The following is a 21,348-nucleotide window of genomic DNA, read 5'->3' as shown; positions in this document are numbered from 1 at the left end:
TTGGATGGGAAATACATTTCTCCTCATACTTCTCATGCAAAACACTTGCAGATTCTGTTTCTCCAATGTGCACATCTATCGATACAACATGGAAGCGACCTTCTGACCATTGGTCTACATCATAAACAAGGCCAAGGGGACTAAACCATGAAAAGCACCCAACGGAGGGATCTGAAAAGGGCTCAGTCTCCTGACCCTTTTTAAGTATCCCCTTCTTTTTAGGGGATAAATGGACATTTTTAGAATTGTCTTGCTTACACAGCACCTAAACAAAAGGCAAACCTGTGCTGAGCTCAATGAAACCCTCGAGATTTAACTGACTGTCCCATTTCACAAGTGCGCGGCACTGATGCCCTTCTAAGCTGCCGTGACCTCTAGCCCACTGTGCTGCATGGAGCCAGAGTCTCTAATGCAGTACTACAAGGAAACACAGAATCGGGGTGAAGATGCAAGGGCTCTCGCCTCGCTAAGGAGCTCCCTGGGCTCCTAGAGTGAACCCTCTCTTCGGTCTGTGTGGTCTGGACTGCCTGCGTGGTCTGTGTGTCCAGGGCTTTCGATCTGAAACACTGCCCAGAGACTGTCTTGACAAGGGCTCAGGCCCTGCGTTGCTGGGAAGAGGGGCAGAAAACAAAGGAGCTGTTTTGGCAGGAGACACGGGCAGGCAATCCAGAAGGCCTGGGGGAGGATCTGGGCAGCTGAGGGGGGCTTAGGTTTAAACTGGGAGGCGGATTACTGGGCTGATGTGAACGGTGGGATGTGGAAACAGATGTAGACAAGTGATCTGTGTGCGACAGCCAGCTGGGGGTGTGCCCTGTGGTTCCTGTCCTCGGTGGGAAGAGATGGAAAGTTCAGGGCAGACAGCCTGGGACTGCCAGAACGGATGCACTAAAGAGACTGGGCCAGGATCGTACTCTTTAAATGCAGCTCTTCCATTTTGGTTTTGGTAGACAGTCACCTTAGAAGAGCTGTCAAGTGTATCCCCTACTGTGTCTGATCATGGACCTTTGTCACTAGGCTCAGCCAACACTGCCCTCAAACTGTGCTGCTCGGATATGGCAGATGTCATTAATATGCACGAGGGTATAACCATCAGGCCTGCCACTGACATTTTAGAGAACGCCAATCAGAAGAACCAGAGCAATTCCGGCATGGAACCAAAATCAGGGGCTCACGTGGAGGTCACAGTCTCTCAAGCTACCCTCTATGTCTCTCTCTGGGCCAAAGGAATTAGTTTCATAGCGTTGGGTCCAGGAGGCTCTCAGTCTGCTCTAGTTTACTCTTAAAATCAACATCACAGGATGAAAAGTGGCAGGGTGGCAGCTTAAGATACCTGGACACATGGGGCAGCAGCTGCCTTCCATGTTGATGGGCTCGATGCAGGGCAGCGGCGGGCAGCTGACGGTGGAGCAGAGGGTCTGGCCCTGCAGGCAGTAGCAGTGCGTGCAGCTGTCAATGTCCCAGCGCTCCTCGTCAGCATAGGCCTTCCCGCTGAAGTGGCACACCACCTTCTTTGGGATTGTGTCCTCTAGGGAAAAAAGAGGACACACGGTGGAGTCACTCCATGTGACAAGCACAACTTTTCAACATAGTTGAGACGTAAAGGGGATAGCACCACGCAATCACGGCACGCTCTGGGAGGCCCAGCGCTGGGTGAAAGCTCCGCTTCCCCAGTCCCCTGGTTCAGCAGACTCGTTGGAACACTCATCTTGTGGCCCAAACCTGCTCAAGGGCCATCCAGGCTGACGCAGGGTGGTAATTACAGCAACCAGCCAGGAAACGTGCTCACTGGCCAAGAGTCACTGGACTGCCATCGCAAAACATACAAACTCAATCACTGTATGGCTGGACATGCCACGTGAAAAAACTAAAACACAAATAGATAAGGAGACGTGTTCAGAGGTTTTGTTCCAGGTGGAAAGAGATTAAAAAGTCCAGCTGAGTATCCTTATAGAAACAACTTCCATCTCTAGTTACTCTCTGTAATGAGATGATGCAGGCGAGGGGAAGGAATGACGATGGCCTCTCCCAGGGAGCCGGCAGGTTTCCTGCGCTCTCCCGCAGGGAACTCGGACTGAGATAACCATTTCCTTCATTTTACAGGAATGCTGGATGCATTTCCCTCTCATCAACCAGGACATTCCTACTTCAAAAACAACCTTATTTCAATCTATTATTTCCAGCAAAGCATGGTTTGTGAAAACAATACATTTTTTAAGAGTCAGTTTTTGTATATAAGAATTTACACAAAATTGGCTCAGTCATGTCCAACTCTTTGCAACCCTATGGACTGTAGCCCACCAGGCTCCTCTGTCCACGGGGATTCTCCAGGCAATAATACTGGAGTGGGTTGCCATGCCTTTCTCCAGAGGATCTTCCCAACCCAGGGACTGAATCCAGGTCTCCTGCACTGCAGGTGGATTCTTGACCATCTAAGCCACCAGGGTGATGTAAGAATTTACAGTGTAACACATTCTGCTTTTTCCTCTGTCCTTCCCGGCTGTCCTTGTATCCTCCTTCTCCCAACCTTTTCCTTGAAAGTTCCTTTCTCTTTGATTCAACACCTTCTCCTGGTTTATCTGAACTTATTTCTAGTGGTCACATTCCCTCCAGAACTCAGAGTGGGGCCCAATGACCAGCAAAGCAGAGATGGGGTCAATCAATGGAGAGACACAGGATGGGGTGGGGCAGCCCCTCCCTGTCACTGGCCAGGCTGATAATGGGACGACTTATACTAACCTGGGGAAATTCTATGCTCAGCTTCTACTGGTAGCTCCACTCATCACTGCATGCATGCTAGGTCGCTTCAGCCATGCCCGATTCTGTGACGCTATGGACTGTAGTCCTCCACGCTCCTCAGTCCATGGGCTTCTCCAGGCAAGAATACTGGAGTGGGCTACCATATCCTCCTCCAGGGCATCTTCCTGACCCAGGGATCAAACCTATGTCTCTTACATCCCTGCACTGGCAGGCAGGTTCTTTACCACTAGTGCCACCTGGGAAGCCCATCACCACTGGTCACTAGTTAATGAAAAACTATAAAAGCATCTGGAAGGAAAGTGCCTTAGGAAACAAGTGGGGTGGGGAGCTCACTTTCTCCCTGGAAGGCATGTAGGAAGGTCTGGCCAGAGCGGTGTTTGCTGCCCAGGCACAAAGGACAGAACTCACAATGCCTGAGGGCAAGGAGGGACATTTCTGTGCAGGGTACCAGGCCCACACCCTCTGCAGTCAAGTGTTCCCGGGAGGCTGGAATCGCTCTGTGAACAGCCAGCAGGAAGCTTCCCATGGAGCTCTTCCAGAGAAGGATTACAGGCAGAACTATGTCTTTGGAATCCATACCCTCTTCTTACCAATCCCTCAAGCATATGCCCCTGATGGATGGCACCAATAATGTCTCATGACTCTAATATTTTGTGTTGCCAAAGACAGAAGTTTCGGTCAATAATGGAGTGTTATAAGTAATCGTGGAAATGAGTCTGTCAAGTATTTAAATGCATGATCTCTCTGCTTCCCAATGCTTTTTCACTATTTCTGTCATTATTGTTGCCTGAGGTTCAGTAAGGGAGACAGTTAAGTTCTAGTTGTAAAAATTCCACAGCAATAAGAGAAGAGACTCTGTATGATTTCAGTATCTTTAGACCATGAATTTTTTGTACCTTTGTTTTAATCCCTGGATATGTTCCAGTATCTCTAGTTCACAGTCTGTGGGAACTTGATTTTGTATCCTGCTATTGTGTGAAAAATAAAAGTTCTAGTTGTAAGCAGAAATTCTTTTTCAATATCTCTTTAAAAATGTATTTCACTGTATCTGGGAATATTCCATAGAAAGGGCTCTGGTCCATGGACCACTAAGCTTAAAAATTCATTTGGAGGCTTTCATATCAAACTCATCGCAGAAGTTTTCACTAATCTGAAATCCTTAGAGGAGGTGATTTTATTAAGATACCCAAAATGTACACAGCGAATGGCTGAGCAGAATCACTTAATGAGCTTAATCCAAGTAATACACTGACCTCGAGCCAACACCTGATTGAGGACATTAAATTCGCCATCAAATCTATAGAGTCTATTATGCAGAGGATTCTTTATGAAAGGAAGCATTCCTTCATAAAGCAATATTACTGATTACATTTTCCATACACCTTGCAACAGCTCACATGATGGACCAATATCACTGCATAAAATTTGAGTAATGCATTACGGTGCAAGAACCTTCGAGGAGAAGGTTACAATGCTCACCTCATCTCATCCATCACTTTATCTACTTTGTGTTTCTCCTCCTAGAGGTGTTTTGCTAGTTCTTTTCTTAGAGAAGAGGCAGAAGACAATGAGAAAGAGCCACAGAAAGGATGAGGAGTCATTTTAATAAAAGAAGTTCATCTCAAGGCCAAGCACTGGTCTGTATTTTCTTAAGATTGAGGCAAAAACACCCATCACATCTTAAGACATTTAACTAATTAACGCTAATACAAGTCAGGTTAAAATTATCTATAATACTAAGATATTAAAATAGTAATTGTGTAAACATTATAAAGACATTCATTCGTTTATTCTACAAACATATATCATCAATGGGAAAAAAGACAGGACCTGGACCCTGAGCCAGAGGACTGAGCAAAAGTGGGGGAGAAAGGCTATGGTGACTGGGACTCCTCACCAGGTACCACGCAGCAGCCACTGTTTCATGAATTCAACGCGGAGCTGGAGAACACAACTCAGGGGGCAGAGCAACTAACTCTGCTGGGAGAACTGGGAGAGGCTTTGCCCAGGATTTGATGTTTTAGTTTTATTTGAGAGATGAGCAGAAGATGAAGAAGCTGGAAGGAAAGGTACTGAAAGCAGACAGTGGTGTGCCCAAGAGCCTGCCCCACTAGAAGGACAGTGAAAGGTGTCAGGGCTGCAGGCAGGACGGCTGCAGATGAAGCGGGGGTCAGATTGTAAAGGGCCATGAAGAACGATGACAGATTTAGATCCTTCCTGCATTGCAGGGGAGGGGCCTCAATCAGTTTTGTCTTCAAGAAGAGAACCCTAGAATATGACAGTTGCTGCTGCTGCTAAGTCGCTTCAGTCGTGTCCGACTCTGCGCGACCCCATAGATGGCAGCCCACCAGGCTCCGCCATCCCTGAGATTCTCCAGGCAAGAACACTGGAGTGGGTTGCCATTTCCTTCTCCAATGCATGAAAGTGAAACGTGAAAGTGAAGTCGCTTAGTCGTGTCCGACTCTTTGAGACCCCATGAACTACAGCCCACAGGCTCCTCTGCCCATGGGATTTGCCAGGCAAGAGTACTGGAGTGGGGTGCCATTGCCTTCTCCAGGAATATGACAGTACGGAAGCCTAAATGGGATTAGGAAGATGGGAACACTGTTGACAGGGATGTTCTACGGGCCTGGAGTGATGTGGAGACAGAGATGGTAATGCGGATACAGAGATGGTGAGAGGCAAAACGAGGTTTAGAGAGATTTCTAAGAAACAGTGGTCAGGATATGGATGGTGGGGGGACAGAGGCGTGAAGGATGACTCTGTTTCCTGAATGGGAAGTGATGCAGAAGTAATTCCAATGTATGAGTCACTTTCCTGCTTTAAGAAATAAACAGCTTGTGAGCCTGTCAAGGACCTCGTCAAGCCTTATCAAACCAGATATTCCTGTGGGTCAATCAGCGGTGCAGCGGTTAACCTTCAAACTCTCTGCTTTTCTGTATGAATGCAACCATGAAGCTGCCTCTAGGGCAGAACTGATTTGGGGCTCAACAAGTAAAAGTGGTGCCGACAAAGGTCAAGGCTATGGTTTTTCCAGTGGTCATGTATGGATGTGAGAGTTGGACAGTGAAGAAACCTGAGCACCAAAGAATTGATGCTTGTGAACTGTGGTGTTGGAGAAGACTCTTGAGAGTCCCTTGGACTGCAAGGAGATCCAACCAGTCCATCCTAAAGGAAATCAGTCCTGAATAGTCATTGGAAGGACTAATGCTGAAGCTGAAGTCCCAATATTTTGGCCACCTGATGCAAAGGGCTGGCTCATTAGAAAAGACCCTGATGCTGGGAAAGACTGAAGGCAGGAGGAGAAGGTGACCACAGAGGATGAGATGGTTGGATGGCATCACTGACTCGATGGACATAAGTTTGAACAAACTCCTGGAGTTGGTAATGGACAGGGAAGCCTGGCGTGTTGCAGTCCATGGGGTCGCAAAGAGTCAGACATGACTGAGCGACTGCCTGACCTGAAGTAAAAGGGGGCACGTTTTAGTCCCCGGTGGTGAAGATGTGGGGTAACAGGCAAAGCTGGCAGTACCCCTCATGTATCTTTGCAAACCTTAAACGTCCTTGATCAAATAATTCTATTTTCAGTCAGCTGTCCCAAAGAAATAATCAGAAAAGACCTCAAATGGGTTGTTTACATAGACGTCCATCACAATATTATTTATAATAGCAAGAAATTAGGGGTGAAAAAAAAACCTGTGTCCAACAACCTGGGACTACTGAAATGACTCATGGTACAACCAGATATGAAAGAATACTGTGCAGCTATTAAAGTGCATCATGTGTAGTATAAGCTCAATCACAAAAAGAAAAATATAGAATTGTCTAGAAAGAAAGAAAAATGTTAACAGTAAGTAACCGTTAGAACCAAGGATGAATTTTTCTTTTTTTTTTTTTCCTGCAATGATTATGAGTTACTCTTGATAAAGGCAAAAATATTAAACTATCTCAAACAGACATGTCCATGCATTACCCACCTGCCCCCTCATCCCCAACACCGCCTCTCCCACCCCGACACACACACACACACACACACACACACACACACACACACTGAAGGAAAGAGCTTAGTCTAAGCCTGCTTCTAAAGAATATGGTCACATGTGTGGTGCTTTCTGAAGGCTGCTGACCCACTCTGAGGAATTTCAATGGACTGCAAGAAAAGAAATGAAACCATGGAAGACATGCCAGAGATCAAATGCTCAGCTGCAGCATAACTTGGTGTCTCTGTAACTACTCAATCAGTAACTTACTGTATGATATCACTGTCCCAAGGAGTATTCATAAAATGATAAAAGCAGAGAAACTACTCTGGCTGTTTTGGAAGGCAATGGGTTGAATGAATGAAGAATTTTGACTACATATTAGATGAAACTAAACTTTCTCATTTGATTTTGTTACAAAAATAAGTCTTTTTCTAAATTCAAGGAAGATGAAGAGTTCACAGCAGCAATATGACGACAACGAAACAGTGAAAGCCATTGATTGGGACCCAACACGCTGAAGCTGCAGCAGGCTCTATGCACAGGTGCTAAGGCAGAGTCAGGATGGTGGAGCCCCAAGAGTTTCAGGGGTCATAATGAAGCTCTTCCCCTCCAGGGAGGGGGCTGACTACCATGGACCCAATATCCAGTTGCTTCTACCAATTTATCTCTATTCCATTCAAGTTCTCAGCACATTGTCTTGGAAACATCTCACCTTCAACTTCAGTTCATTTTCAACAGAATTAACTTTGACTTGAGGTCAGGAAGCTCTCTTATTAGGTTCAAACAATGGGTGTAGGCGAGGAGTGGGCAGATGCCAGTCAACTGCTGGTGGAAAGCAGGAGCTGAGAATGCATCTCTCACTGGGGCTTCCCAGATGGTGTAGTGGTAAAGAATCCACCTGCCAATGCAGGAGACCCTGGTTCGATCCCTGGGTTGGGAAGATCCCCTAGAGAAGGAAATGGCAACCCACTCCAGTACTTTTGCCTGGAAAATTCCATGGACAGAGAAGCTGTCGGGTGAGTCCAGGGAATCAGAGAGTAGGACACAACGGAGCGACTGAGCACGCACACATGGATCCAAAAAAGATCTTTTAGAGGAACCTGATTGCAGGAACGAGATGTCTCAAGGCTTGCCCAGAAGTCTAAAACCAGTGTTCGGGCTTGTGTGCAGAACTCAGCTGGGCCACACAGCAAGATCTAAGATCCATATGCCCAGCACTCTCACAGCTGATCTCCTTACAGACTGCAAGTCCGAGGATGCAAATGGCAGAGATAAGACAGAGGGTTTTGAAAGGAGGATTTAGGGCCAAGCACTGAAGAAGAGAACTGTTGAGCATCTGTGGTACCCAGGCACCGTACTCAAGAGCCCCTAAGGTTCAGCAACAGGAAGGAATCTAATGTAATCAAGCGGCAGGCAGTGGAGCCTGAATCTACTCCTGCCTCCATCTGACTGCAAAGCAAACCTCTTTCCCTGCCCTGCCTACATGCATGTTCAGTCGTGTCCGACTCTGTGACGCCATGGACTGTAGCCACTAGGCTCCTCTGATCATGAGATTTTGCAGGCAAGAAGGCTGGCGTGGGTTGCCATTTCCTCCTCCAGGGGATCTTCCCAACCCAGGGGTTGAACCCACGTCTCCTGGGTCTCCTGCATTGGCATGCAGGTTCTTTACCATTGAGCCGCCTGGGAGCCCTACCTAACAGCTCCCTCTCTTACCCTCCCAGGAACACACAGAGTCCTCTTCCTGCGGTCTTGACTATGCCTGGGCCTCTCTGAACAGTGGACGGCTTTTGGGCTTTCCAGCTTTTTCAGGTGGAGGTCAAGCTGAATCCAACGTGCTGACCCGGGGTGAGCCATGGTTAGCAGTGGACAGTTTACATCAGGGCCGGCCGGCTTGAGGATGCAGACTTCAGTCCAGGACAAGCCCCGTTTTCTTTTTTCAAAAGAAAAAAGTTCCCCCTGATGCTTGCAGCGGGTGGTTTTCTGTGATATCCTCAAATCTGATCAGTTCAAGTACAAAATCAATATATTTCATAACAGTACTGTTTGTTTCTTCAAATATACTTTAAAACAAAGCTACACTTAGGATGTGGGTTGGTCACCACTCTGTGGAATTTTCATGTGAAATAAATGAGGACTCCTGTTTTTGAAAAAAGCCTTGACTAATTTTTTCCAGGGTGGCTGCTATGTGGCCCAGATTAGACTAGCTTAGATTTTAGTTAATTAGATTTTGGTTAATGAGGCTTTATAGAAACATCTTTTCTTTAGACCAAATTTCATCTGAAAAGCCAATGATCTAAACAGAGGCCTGAAAATATGTTGTGAATTTCAGTGTCACTGATGGATCCCGGTGCTATTTCTTTTTTTTTTAATTGAAGTATAGCTGATTTATAATGTTGTGTCAATCTCAGCCGTACAGCAAAGTGACGAAGTTTTACATATACATACATTCATTTTAAAAAATAGTTTTTTCCATTATGATTTATCCCAGGAGATTGGATTTAATTCCCTGTGTTACACAGTAGGAGCTTGTTGTTTATCCATTCTAAATGTAATAGTCTGCATCTACCAACTGCAAATTCTAGTCCAACACCCCCCCACACCCCACCCCCCCAGCCCCTGCCCTCTTGGGAACCACAGGTCTGATCTCTACGTCCGTGAGCCTGTTTCTGTGTCATAGACAGGTTCGTTTGTGTCAGAGTTTAGATACTACAAAGAAGTAATATCATAAACTTGTCTTTTTCCATCTGACTTCATTTAGTATGAGAATCTCTAGATCCATCCATGTTGCTGCAAATGCCCCTATTTCTCACATGCTCACTTCTTTTCTTGGATGGATCACGTCCTCCCACGGCACCTTTGGGTCAATTTGAGAAAAGCTCTGTCAAAAAAATTTTAGAAACGACGTGATTTACAGGGAGATATGGTGGCTAATTTACCCGATTTGAGGTTATAAATAATCAAGTCATTGTAGTTTTTGGGGGAAAACAACACAGCCTAATTGAAAGTCCACATCAAAGCATTTTAAGTTTTAAGACTGAAGAGGGACATAGAAATAGAGACATGGGACCTATCCAACTAAACGCATCGAATGGTTTATATCTGGTTATCGAGTGGGTTGTGCCAGTTCATTCTGTTGTATTCATGACTCCAAATAGCTGCTTATGCTGACAGTCACATTAGGCTTATTCTTCCATACCTAACAATAATCATAACCTCCACTCAATGACCGCCTACTCTGTCCTGGGCATGGCGCTAACCAAGCTTTTTGTTTGTTTGGCTGTGCTGCAAGGCTTGTGGGGATCCTAGTTCCCTAATTCGCCAGGAACTGAACCCAGGCCCTTGGCAGTGAGAGTACAGAGTCCTAACCACTGGACCACCAGGGAATTCCCTAATGGAGCATTTTTTACGAGTCAATTTCACATGCTTTCCACAACCCAACGGAACAGGGTATGTTGGAATTCCACAGAAAACCGAGGCACAGAAAAAATAAGTAACTTGTGCAGGATGCATGACTAGGAAGTGGCAGGGCCAGAAGGGGAACCACACACACCTCCATAGCTGCATACCGTCTGCCTGCCGTGTCCCCAGTGGGATAACCCTCAGGGGGGGCATGTTCCTGGGCAGGGATCTGGGCCACACAAATAAAAGTGGCTACTGCTCATGACTCTGGAGAATGGGCACATGCTTCTTGCCCCAACATCTGATGAGGCTGGAGGTCTTTATAACTTCCCTGATGGCTCAGCAGGTAAAGAATTCGCCTGCAATGCAGGAGACATAGGTTCGATACCTAGATTGGGAAACTCCCCTGGAGGAGGAAATACTGGAAATGGCAACCTCTTCCAGCATTCTTGTCTGGAAAATCCCATGGACAAAGGAGCCTGGAGGGCTACAGTCCATGGGGTCACAAAGAGTTGACTGAGCATGTACATATGTCTTTGCCTTCAAAGGCAGATTACCCTTCAACCGACTGTATCAGACATCGGCACAGTCCTGACAAGATTGGAGATACAGTGGCTACTGAGGACTCGTGGTTCTTTTCAGGATAGTTCCTATTTAACACTCCTCTCTCTCTCAAGGAAGAGGATTAGAGAAGAATGTTCCAAGGAAAGCGTGAAGTATGACACTAGTATAATAAGGCTTATTTTTAAAACAAACACATTAGGAGCTATATACTCAAACAAACGTGATGCCCTTCTAAAACAGTCATTGTCAAAAGCTACAAACATACTCCAGCAGTACTGCCCTCGCTCCATATGGCTTTGGAATTTTTCTTCTGCAAGGACATCCAGAGTCAAATTTTGAAACAAGCAAGGAAGACTGTTACTATTTTATGGCCACTCCTTGGTTGAGGTCAGCTTTGGTATTTGGTTCCTTAGGTCTGTCTGGCCTCTGCCTTATCCACTAGATTGGTTTGAAATGACTTTTAGCCTCTATCAGAAAGAAAGGTCCCTCCCTGCTAGAGGATGGAGGCTAATTCTGCATGAGTATCAGCACTGTGAGTCGCAGGGTGGGTGTTTAACTTACGGCACGATCAGACATACATCTTATATTTTTGGATTCAAACAGAAGCAACATTATCTTGCATTCTGACTACAATAAAAGATATGTGATCTCTTTCAGTGATAGAGTTTGGAAAATTCGGTGTGGTTTTTCTTTTTTCCCCCTTTTTCTTGATTCTGGTTATATGAAAAGAGAGGAGGAAGAAGTGATAAGATTTTGAAATGTGAACTCCTTTTGAACCGACCGCTCCCACCGCCTGAACCTTGCTGTTTCACTTCTTTTTAAGATAAGAAAAAAGGCTTCCCAGGCCATTAAAAGTTGGATTTTGCTTCTCCTCTTGAGCTATTTTACTAATTACACCATAAAGCTAATTAACAGCTGGGGAGAAACCTAGATACTAAAATTGGGTCCTTTTCCTCCTCTCTAAAAGTCCAATTTAGTCTCTCAGGAGCCACTGGCGCAGCATCAGGTGCTGCTCTGAATCTGACCATGGTGAAAAGAAAGGAGTTTCAGACTCCCTACTGCCTTTCCTCTGGCAAAGGTTATAAAAAGTAAAATCTGCTAGAAACTGTATGACAGTTGGACTTTTCCATTTCTGCCAGGAGATAACTTCCCTACATAGGTGGTTCAGGTTCTAAATCTGGTTGTGGTAGGTCATGAAGTCAGAGTCTCAGTGTGGGAGTAACTTCCTGGGAGGAAGTTGGGCAGCTTTAGAAATGGCATCAGTTCTTTCAAATCTCCAGCGTACTATTTAGAGACCTGAAAAGTAATTTACTCTGGGATCCTCGTGGCCAAGAAGCTAAATGCAGCTCTTGCTTCTGGAGCAAGAAGTCCCATCAGAAGCATCCAGCCCAGCGGAGCACTGGGTGCCCGTGTTCCCCACACCTCACTGTGGAGGGCGCCATGCTAGACACCGGGGACGGGGACGCAGCGCACACGGCCGGGAGGCGGGGGCGGGGCGTTTCTGCCCTCCGGGAGATTCCTGGATCCCAGGGATCTTAGCAGCTTTACGTGATTTCAGGTCCAAACACATGTGCCAAATGACTTGGAGAAAACTGTGCCAACTCCAGGCCCTGCTAATAATAATACACTTCAAACTGATTTCTTAAGATTAAGGTTCGAGGAATTTAAAGAAAACTTTAGTGCAATCATTTAGGTAGGTGGAGAAAGGTACCGGTTACACTGTGGGTCATGTAAGACGAGAAGTGAGAGTGGAAAAGTCGGCAAGCATTTCCACTGACATGGCTGAGTTAGGGGAGCACAGAGGAGGTGGAAACTGCTGGCTAACTTTTACAAAGCGCCGAGAACCTACTATGACCTTACATTTCACTCTCCCTTAGCTGACAGGACACTGTGATCCCTGCCCTGTGATATACTCTGCATTTTTATATCCCAAGCTGGGCACACTCTATGATGGAGAATCAGTGTAATGCAGGTGCCTCCTGTTGGAGAAACTAGCTTTTTTTTTCTTTTACATAAAGTGGAGATAAACAGAAATCATAACGAAAAAGGAACCTGAGCAAAATGAGCAGGTCACTAAGGAGTGGAGAGATCTGTAGGCACAGAAGATGAAGACTGGTTTTGAGCATGCTGGTCTGCTGGAGCTCCAAAGACTGACAAGGAGCACAGAAGCGGAACTCAATCAAGTCTTACTGAAAGCAGGTGCAAGCAGCCTAGACGATTTCAGTGAGGCAGAGATCTAACACAGTTACTCCATCAGCAAGTGATAAGGCTTTTGGCTAAAAATACAAAAATAAAACTTACTGATTAATCTAAAAAACTGAGTACTTTAGCTTGTAACTTTTAGCTTCTAACAAAATACTTGCTCTTAATTCACTTACATAGAAAGAAAAAACTGAGACAACTGGTCACAGCACTGCCATGTAGGCTGACTCTTACCTCTATATACTGTGTTTTTTGGTGGGTTTTTTTTTTTTTTTTTTTGGTGGAGGATGGGGGGCAGAGAAAGGTTATGGCAAGGAGAATGGTGGCTTGTACTTAAAGGTCCCGATCTCTATAATGTCTTCACTGCTGGAAAGACAGATCTGCTCCTGGTTTTAGGACTTTTCCTGAAAGGCCCATTTTCTGCTTTTATTTTATTTCTTGGGATGAGAGTCCAGGTCTCTTTATAAAGGCCAAAAGAGGCTTTCAGGTTTCTTCAACATATTGGAAAGAATAGGTGCTGACATAGGGTTCTAAGTTAACAGAGAAATTATAAATTTTCCTGAGTTCCTACCAAACTGATAAACGCAGCGATCTCTGATTCCTGCTGCATGCAAAGAGGAGGGACTTTCTCAGCGATAGAACTTATTCATCCTTGTATAAGCATGTTATGGGTTGATTGAACACTTCTTGGATAGAAGTTCAAGGAAACATTCCATTTCGAACTTTAAAGAATATAAAGATTGACTCTTCTCTAGATTAAAAAAACTCTGAAGCAGAAGCCAGTGGGCTTCGCAGGGTGGCCAGTTTCTGCACCAGAGTTTCTGTACTTACAGGAGGTGCTTCATCCCATTAGAGCCCGAGCTTGGTCAGTCTGCAGACTGACTTCAGGTCTGACTGCATTTTGTCACTGAAATATAATCCTGTTAAAGGGGGTCCTCACCCCTCATTAGAGGCTGCACAATCAGGGCTGGCCCCTGGGCAGAAATCAGAGGCAAAAGGCACCTACTAATATTCTGCAAAGACCAGTGCCAGTCTCCCTTCCGTGCAACAGACATCTTTAAAATAAGAACACAGAGCCGAAGATGAGATAAAGACATGCCACTCAGAAGTTTCCCCCAAGTTAACCAGAACAACTTGAATTTCTATTTACACAGCCAGGGGCCTGGAAAGGATACAGAAGTGAGAGGGGAAAGCTGCCTATGGGATAAGCAAGATGAGATGCTTCCTAGGGTGGAGGGCACGATCTAAACAAACTGAAATCAAACCCTGTTTATTTTTATCACGACAACTTTAGACCAGTTCCAAAGTTAGTATAGTGCATGACAACCGAATGTTACCCGTCTTACACCCTCCAAACAATACACAGAAAAGCATCCCGCTTTCCTTTTGCTCACATCACTCGGCAGGCACTGTCTGTGACCACCGGGGTTGCAGAGCAGGGGCCCCAGGGAGCTAGAGCTCTGAAGAACATGCAGGAAGCACTTGGGTGCCTCCCGATAGTAAACACAACATCTTTTGCTTCCAGTAATCACAGCGGATCCTGTACAGCAAGTCCATGGACGCCTCACACGGGACTAGCCTCTCAATGCAAACAGAAAAATAAAGGAGCTCCCCCTCTCTCCTGTGTGATGTCCAGAGGCATGGAAGTTAAGTGAAGCTCTGAGGCCTGGGGGCCAGGCACTGCTACCACCCAGCTGCAAAACAGACCTTCAGGTAGCACGCTGCTTCCACTGGGGTCATGATAAGGTGACTGAGGGCATCATGGGCTATTTATTTAAGCTAGAAGTGTGCAGGATGAAGTATATCACCAAAGTGTTTTCTCAGATACTTGCGTCCTTCAGAAATTCATCACTGGGATGCGATATCCAGTTTCTCTTGCAGAAAGGTGGGTGCTGTATTTAGAGTGAGATATGAAGAGTCCCTGTGGTGTCTGTCACCTAGGTCAGGTGTACCACGTGTTCAAAGAGCTGTAACTCTGAGCCAATATATATTCATATCCTATTTACCATTTTAAGGAGCTTTCACATACTGGGCTTCCCTGGTGACTCAAATGGTAAAGAATCTGCCTGCAATGCAGAAGATCTGAGTTTGATCCCTGGGTCAGGAAGATCCCCTAGAGAAGGGAATGGCTAACCACTCCAGTATTCTTGTCTGGAGAATTCCATGGACAGAGGAGCTTGGCAGGTTACAGTCCATGGGGTCACAAAGAGATGGACACAACTGAGCAACAAACAGACTTCACATATGTATGGACTTTTCATAAATATGGTGGCTCAGACAATAAAGAATCTGCCTGCAATGCAGGAGACCCAGGTTCGATTCTTGGATGGGGAAGATTCCCTGGGGAAGGGAATGGCTACCCACACCATTATTCTTGCCTGGAAAATCCTATGGACAGAGGAGACGGATGGGGTATAGTCCATGGGGTCAGAAAGAAGCCAGACACAATAGAGTGACTAAGCATGCATGCACATATGTGTATCACTTAATTTTCACAGAACTTTAGTGAAGTATAGAACAATATTATTATTCTCATCTTACAGATGAGAAAACTGAGCAACAGTTGTCTTATCACCAAGACCTATAGGTAGAATGTGCCAGAGATGGGGTCGTAACACCTTGGCTTTAAAGTACATTCTCTTCCCAACACACAGAAGTTTTTAATTTTAGCAAAACATATTGGAGAAATAGCTGTGAAAAGTGTTCCAATGAAGATGCTAATATTATGGCATGATGGGTTAAAAATACACAACATTTAGTCCTATGGATTGTATATCTTAGGGATGCTATATTAACTATTTCCTGTTTGATTCTTGGGCTGAGTTAAATACACAATAATCAACAGATGTTCCAAAGAGATAGTATTTATATTTATCTCTAAAAGATACCTAAACAAATAAACATAAATCTAGGCAAAAACGAATGTAGTATGATAGACTGATATAAAGCACAGTCATTACCAAGTTGTAAGTCTTGGTAAGTCTCCTTACCAAGGAGAAATATTATTAATCATTTGCTAGTTAAGATCACTGTGGAGAGGAAATATAATGACACCAGGACAACTGAGTGCCAAGACAGCTGGACTCCACTTGAAAGCTCCAACTCAAATGTTAACATAAGACATATAAAAACATAAAAGTAGCTAATCTCTAATCAGACAGATGTTTTGATATAACCCACAAGAAAACCACTTTTTCATGTACCATCTATACTAGAACTCATTTTCACAGATCCTTAAAGATACGAGATACTTAAAGACACTTAAAAGATACTGATGACTTGAAGACATGTAATCAGAATATAATTTTGTTCACATCAAATTATGAAATAAATATGTGTGTGTGTAGACAAACACACAAAAGAAAAATGACTATCCTCCCAAAATAACTAAGCCTTTGATGAAAACTTAAATGAGAAAGACGCAGTGACTCAGGGATTTCCAGCCAACAAACTTGGCTCTAAATATCTGACCTCAGATATTTTATAAAATAACATACAGCTACAAATAAATAAAAATGCTTGCCAATGCTACATTTCAAGACAATTCAGCAAGTCCTGTACATATGGACGAGTTCCATTCAGAGAGCAAATTCTAAGTCTAATTTGTTCATAAGTCCAGCAAAGTTAGCCTAGGTACCCAACTAACACAATCGGCTAAATAGTCTTCCCTGATGGCTCAGCAGGTAAAGAATCCATATGCAATGCAGGAGACACAGGAGACTTGGGTTTGATCCCTGGATCGGGAAGATTCTCTGAAGAAGGAAATGGCAACCCACTTCATTATTCTTGCCTGGGAAATCCCTTGGACAAAGGAGTCTGGTGGGTTACAGTCCATGTGGTGGCGAAAGAGTCAGACACGACTGAGCAACTAAGCATGCATACAGTACTATAGCGTAATGGGTTTATAATGCTTTTTACACAAATAATACATAAAAAACAGACACAAAGAAACAGAGATAACATTTTAATCTTATAGTACACTACCTTGGCAAGTACAGTACAGTGCCAGCTACATCACTGCTGCTTTTGTGCTTGTCTTTGGACATCCTGGGCTAGAAATAAATACACTGTACTTCTGTACTCTGTACAGTCCTATACAGTAAAGTACACAAGAACACAGCCACTTGTAGAGGACACATGAATGTGACAATGTATGCCAGACATGCTACCTGACGTGATTGAACACGTGAGTGCATGTTTTCATCTTTGAAAGTTTGCAGCTTAAAGGTTCATATGCTGGGGACTTACTGCATTCTATGCACTGAGTCATACTTATGACTTGGCCCACACAAGATTTGCTTATTCAGCTCCTCATCTGGTGGGGGGTCAGGGGGGACACCTGAACACCTACATTTCCAAAGTCATCAGGTATGCTGCAGCAGCAATATGGGCTTGAAGACCCCAAAGACTAAATGAAGAGAGACCTTTATGATCAATGTAGTGCCCTTTCTTTATATTTTATAATATTACAGATAATATCTATAGTAATAGGTATCATCAATCTATAATGTTTTATATTACATAATGCAAATATAGTAGTTGGGAATATAACACTCGGGAATGACTGCGCTCTTGGACATGGTGCAGACCTGCTGGGTTGCTGACAGAAGACGCCAGTTTGGCCCTTGGCAGAAGCATCACCGACACAGACATCAGAGCAATGGTAATGTGTCCAGGACAAGCGTCCCCTCAGGCACAGGAAGTGCTGGTGGTACACCACCTGCTGCCCTTTAGCAGTGATGGGATAAAGATATCACTGAAGCACTGAAATAATTTTTTTCTTCAGGAAGGTTCCAAAAAGGCACGTAGCATGTAGTCAGTGATAAGGCCCCAGATGCTACCTTGCAAGTCTGACATGAAGAAGGCATCTGCTCTTTCTAAGGAACCATGTGTCAAATCTGCCATCACACATTAAAATTCCTACCAGGCCTTTTATCCCCACCTGAGCTACATTCAAGTCATCTCTTGATTCTCATTCTCCGTTCTTTAAGCCATCATGACAGTCAAAAAGCCTATGAGAATAAAATCTAGGTTTGTACGTATTTGTGTAGGAAGCTAGAATAGAAAAAATTCAAGAATCTGAAGATGTTCCACTAAAATGATTGGGTAATTACTACTTAGCTTCTTTCCAGTACAAAGATGAATTCCTTAATGATGGGTATTATAAGTAATTAGACAAAGCTGTTCACTTTTCAAAATTAATCATCAATCCTTTTAATTATGTCTGTATTACACATTCTGTTAAATTAGTACACATAATATGAGGCCTTCACACATTAGAGAGAAGCATTATCATTGCACTTTACTGACTTGATAATTTATCTGAAAGGAACACCAAACATTTGTAATAATACTATGTTTAGCAGGATCACCCTTTTCAGTTCTCTTGTGGTAAGAAAAAGAGGCTACTTTACAAGATGAAAGCAAGAACACTTTTCTTCAGAGATTTTATCACTAAAAAAAAGAAGTCAGATCAAAGGCAGGTATCCGGTTTTTTAGAAATCTGTATTTGATTGATTTGGAAGAAAATGCACCCAGGGAGGTGATCTGCAGTCATGGTGAGGTCAGCGCCGTAGGCTTGGCGGAGGTACACGTGACCCTGGGACCAGACTGCCTGGGTTAACAAGGAGCTGGGTTCACAGTGAGAAAGCCTGGAACAGGAGACAACGAAAGCACTGGTGCTTGGAGCCTGCTGAGAAGCCATTGGGAGCTTTATGCCATGCAGAATGATGGCATGCCCACTTTTCCCTTTGCTCAGTGATGTGGATGGGGATGAAGACTTTGCCGGTGCGGCACAGCTGACAACTGCTCACAGGCATGCTACGGCTGCCTAGGCTTGGTGCCCTTACAGAGGGACCATGCTGATGGGAAGCTGACGAGAGAAGAAGTCTGGAGAGGTGAAGGGAGCGAACTGGAGGGTCAGAAAATCCTCAAATCGTAGTCATGAACTGAATGTGACTTCATACGCTTGAGTATTAGCTGGGGGACAGAATGAAGCCCAATCTGAAAGCCTAATTGCAAGAAAGTATGACGCACACAGCGGAGAAGGCAATGGCACCCCACTTCAGTACTCCTGCCGGAAGGCTGCGGTCCATGGGGTCGCTGAGGGTAGGACACGACTGAGCGACTTCACTTTCACTTTCATGCCCTGGAGAAGGAAATGGCAACCTACTCCAGTGTTCTTGCCTGGAGAATCCCAGGGACGGGGGAGCCTGGTGGGCTGCCGTCTATGGGGTCGCACAGAGTCGGACACGACTGAAGCGACTTAGCAGCAGCAGCAGCAGCATGATGCATACAGCGACTCCTAATGACTATTTCAAGGCTTCCCAGGTGCCTCAGTGTAAAGAATCTGCTTGGATTAACAAGCAGGAGAACTGGGTTCCATCCCTGGGTTGGAGAAGTAGGAAATGGTCACCCACTCCAGTGTTCTTGCCTGTTGGAATCCCATGGACGGAGGAGCCTGGTGGGCTACAGTCCAACATTGGGTTGCAGAGAGTTGGACATGACTTGGCAACTAAATGATAACAACAATGACTATTTCAGAAATAAAACATGTATGAATAAATTAAGATGAATGTGAGGATAACAGCACACAGTATTACTCATCAACTGTTAAAGACCCCAAACATGTTTGGCAGAAGATACCTCATAGGTTTATATTATACAGTTATACCTGCATCAATGTAGCTGGGGCGGTGGGGGTGGGGACTGTTGTAACAGAATCAAAATTTCTACTCTGTCGTTATGAGTTTATGTGAACCACAATTTAGTGAAAGTGCCTATAATCTAATTTGAAATCAAAATCACAAATTGAGGCCAAACTGGTATTTTCCTCCCCACACTAAAGAAGAATGTACAGTCTAGATGCAGGAATTGGAATAGGAAAACATGAAAGCAAAAGCAAAAAAAAAAAAAAAGACAAAGAACACAGAATTCTAGGATATGCAGGTTTCTTTCCATAAGTATTGATTTGTTAAACTGGTTTTGTGAGACAGTAAAGTGATTTACTACTATCACATGGAAACACATTAATTAGTTGAGCAACTTACTAATCACATATTCACCATTAAGTAGCAAAACACAACAGGAACATTTTTATCTTAAAAAAAAAAAAATTCAGAGCGTTTCAACACATGAGAAATTCACAGCTGGGTTTTTCCTCTGAAGGTTACAGAATTCTCAGGTTTCCTGGGCCTTGGTTTCCAACTATGATCCAAGTACTCCTGGTTGATTTATAAATTGTCTCCTTAGGACAGAAGTTTTGGTATTTCAATATGTTGGTCCTGGCTGTACATTTCCGCCCCCTCTACCAATGCCCTGGTCTGAAATAGTGACCTGGTTACACTTTTCATTCAGATCTCATCAAAGACTATGCCATTTTTAACAAGATGAATGCCAGTCAACTCTCTGAGAAGATATGTAGCAGTAAGCTGGATGGATGCCTTGATACATTTTTGGCTTCCGCTTACAAGCTACAAAGCCAGCTTTGTAGGTATTACAGCAGATCTAGCATCCCTGTCACTAAGAGGTGGGGCAACCATAGGTCCCCACTGGCTTGGGACACTCTTGGTCTAGAGCCATGGTCCCATCAAAATTATGAACAGTCCCCACTTCACTCACAAAAGCACAGTTTAAAGAATAAACTGGATAGACAGTCACCCTATGAAAAGAAGAGAATCCATTTTCACACATTCCCTAACCATGACATGGATAAAATCAAGCTCTGTAAAATTCCTGAGACCAGAAATTGTGTTTTGAAATCTTTCCATCTCTCGTATACTAATGTGCAGAATAAGTGTTCAGAGGGCGTGACCCCACAGAGTGGCCGGAGGAGCTATCCTGAGAAGCTTGAGTGGTGGCCGATGGGCACCTGAGCACCGTTTACTGACTCATCTACACGGGCTGCTACAAAGTCCTGTGGCCAGAGGATTTCCCCTCCTCCTCACGCATTTACCCCAAATATATGCACTGACTTGCATCTAGAAAGCATGCAAATACCTTCAACAATAAACGCGTGATGCCTGCCATTAATACAGCTTGCCTAATTTTTCACCTGCTAACTCTGACTATAGGTTCACAACTGGACTGAGATACGTCATTGTCTTTCACTTGACTTTATGAGTTTTACTTGAGACAGAAGCAGAGAGAGTGAGAGCCTTGGGAGTAGGGACTGTGCTGTATTAGAGCTGCCAGCTGTCTGAGCCTCACCTTCGGGACTCCAGAACAGCATCTGGCTTGTGTGCATAGGACCAGTTTTGGTATAGATGTCTGGGGCTAATATACGTATGTTCTCTGATCGTAAGACGCATCCCCGTGGGTCACATGAAGGAGAGGGCTCTGATGTGACACAGGTCTCATTCTGTGTCCCTAGGTCCTCAACATGGATGACCGCATGGTCTAAATAGGATCAATTAAGTGTCAGCAGACAGAGGAAGAACTG

At 44.5% G+C, this 21,348-nt stretch overlaps 1 protein-coding gene across 4 annotated transcripts in view; it reads right to left on the bottom strand.

The window, feature by feature from the left end:
* The window catches only part of CRIM1 (cysteine rich transmembrane BMP regulator 1), a 209,324-nt gene that overhangs the window by 12,921 nt on the left and 175,055 nt on the right, over positions 1-21,348 (bottom strand). For 3 of the 4 annotated variants that reach the window (XM_070798502.1, XM_070798501.1, XM_070798499.1), the window contains one exon: positions 1,331-1,525. The exons of the other annotated variant lie outside the window; for it this stretch is intronic. In XM_070798502.1, coding sequence (XP_070654603.1) covers positions 1,331-1,525 — 195 coding nt within the window. The remainder of the gene's footprint in view (positions 1-1,330; positions 1,526-21,348) is intronic. 4 annotated transcript variants of the gene reach the window in all.

Source organism: Bos indicus, chromosome 11 (genome assembly GCF_029378745.1).
Source record: "Bos indicus isolate NIAB-ARS_2022 breed Sahiwal x Tharparkar chromosome 11, NIAB-ARS_B.indTharparkar_mat_pri_1.0, whole genome shotgun sequence".
NCBI classification, from domain to species: Eukaryota; Metazoa; Chordata; class Mammalia; order Artiodactyla; family Bovidae; genus Bos; species Bos indicus.
The sequence above is the reverse complement of the archived record's forward strand: the minus strand, read 5'-3'. Positions and strand labels throughout refer to the sequence as shown.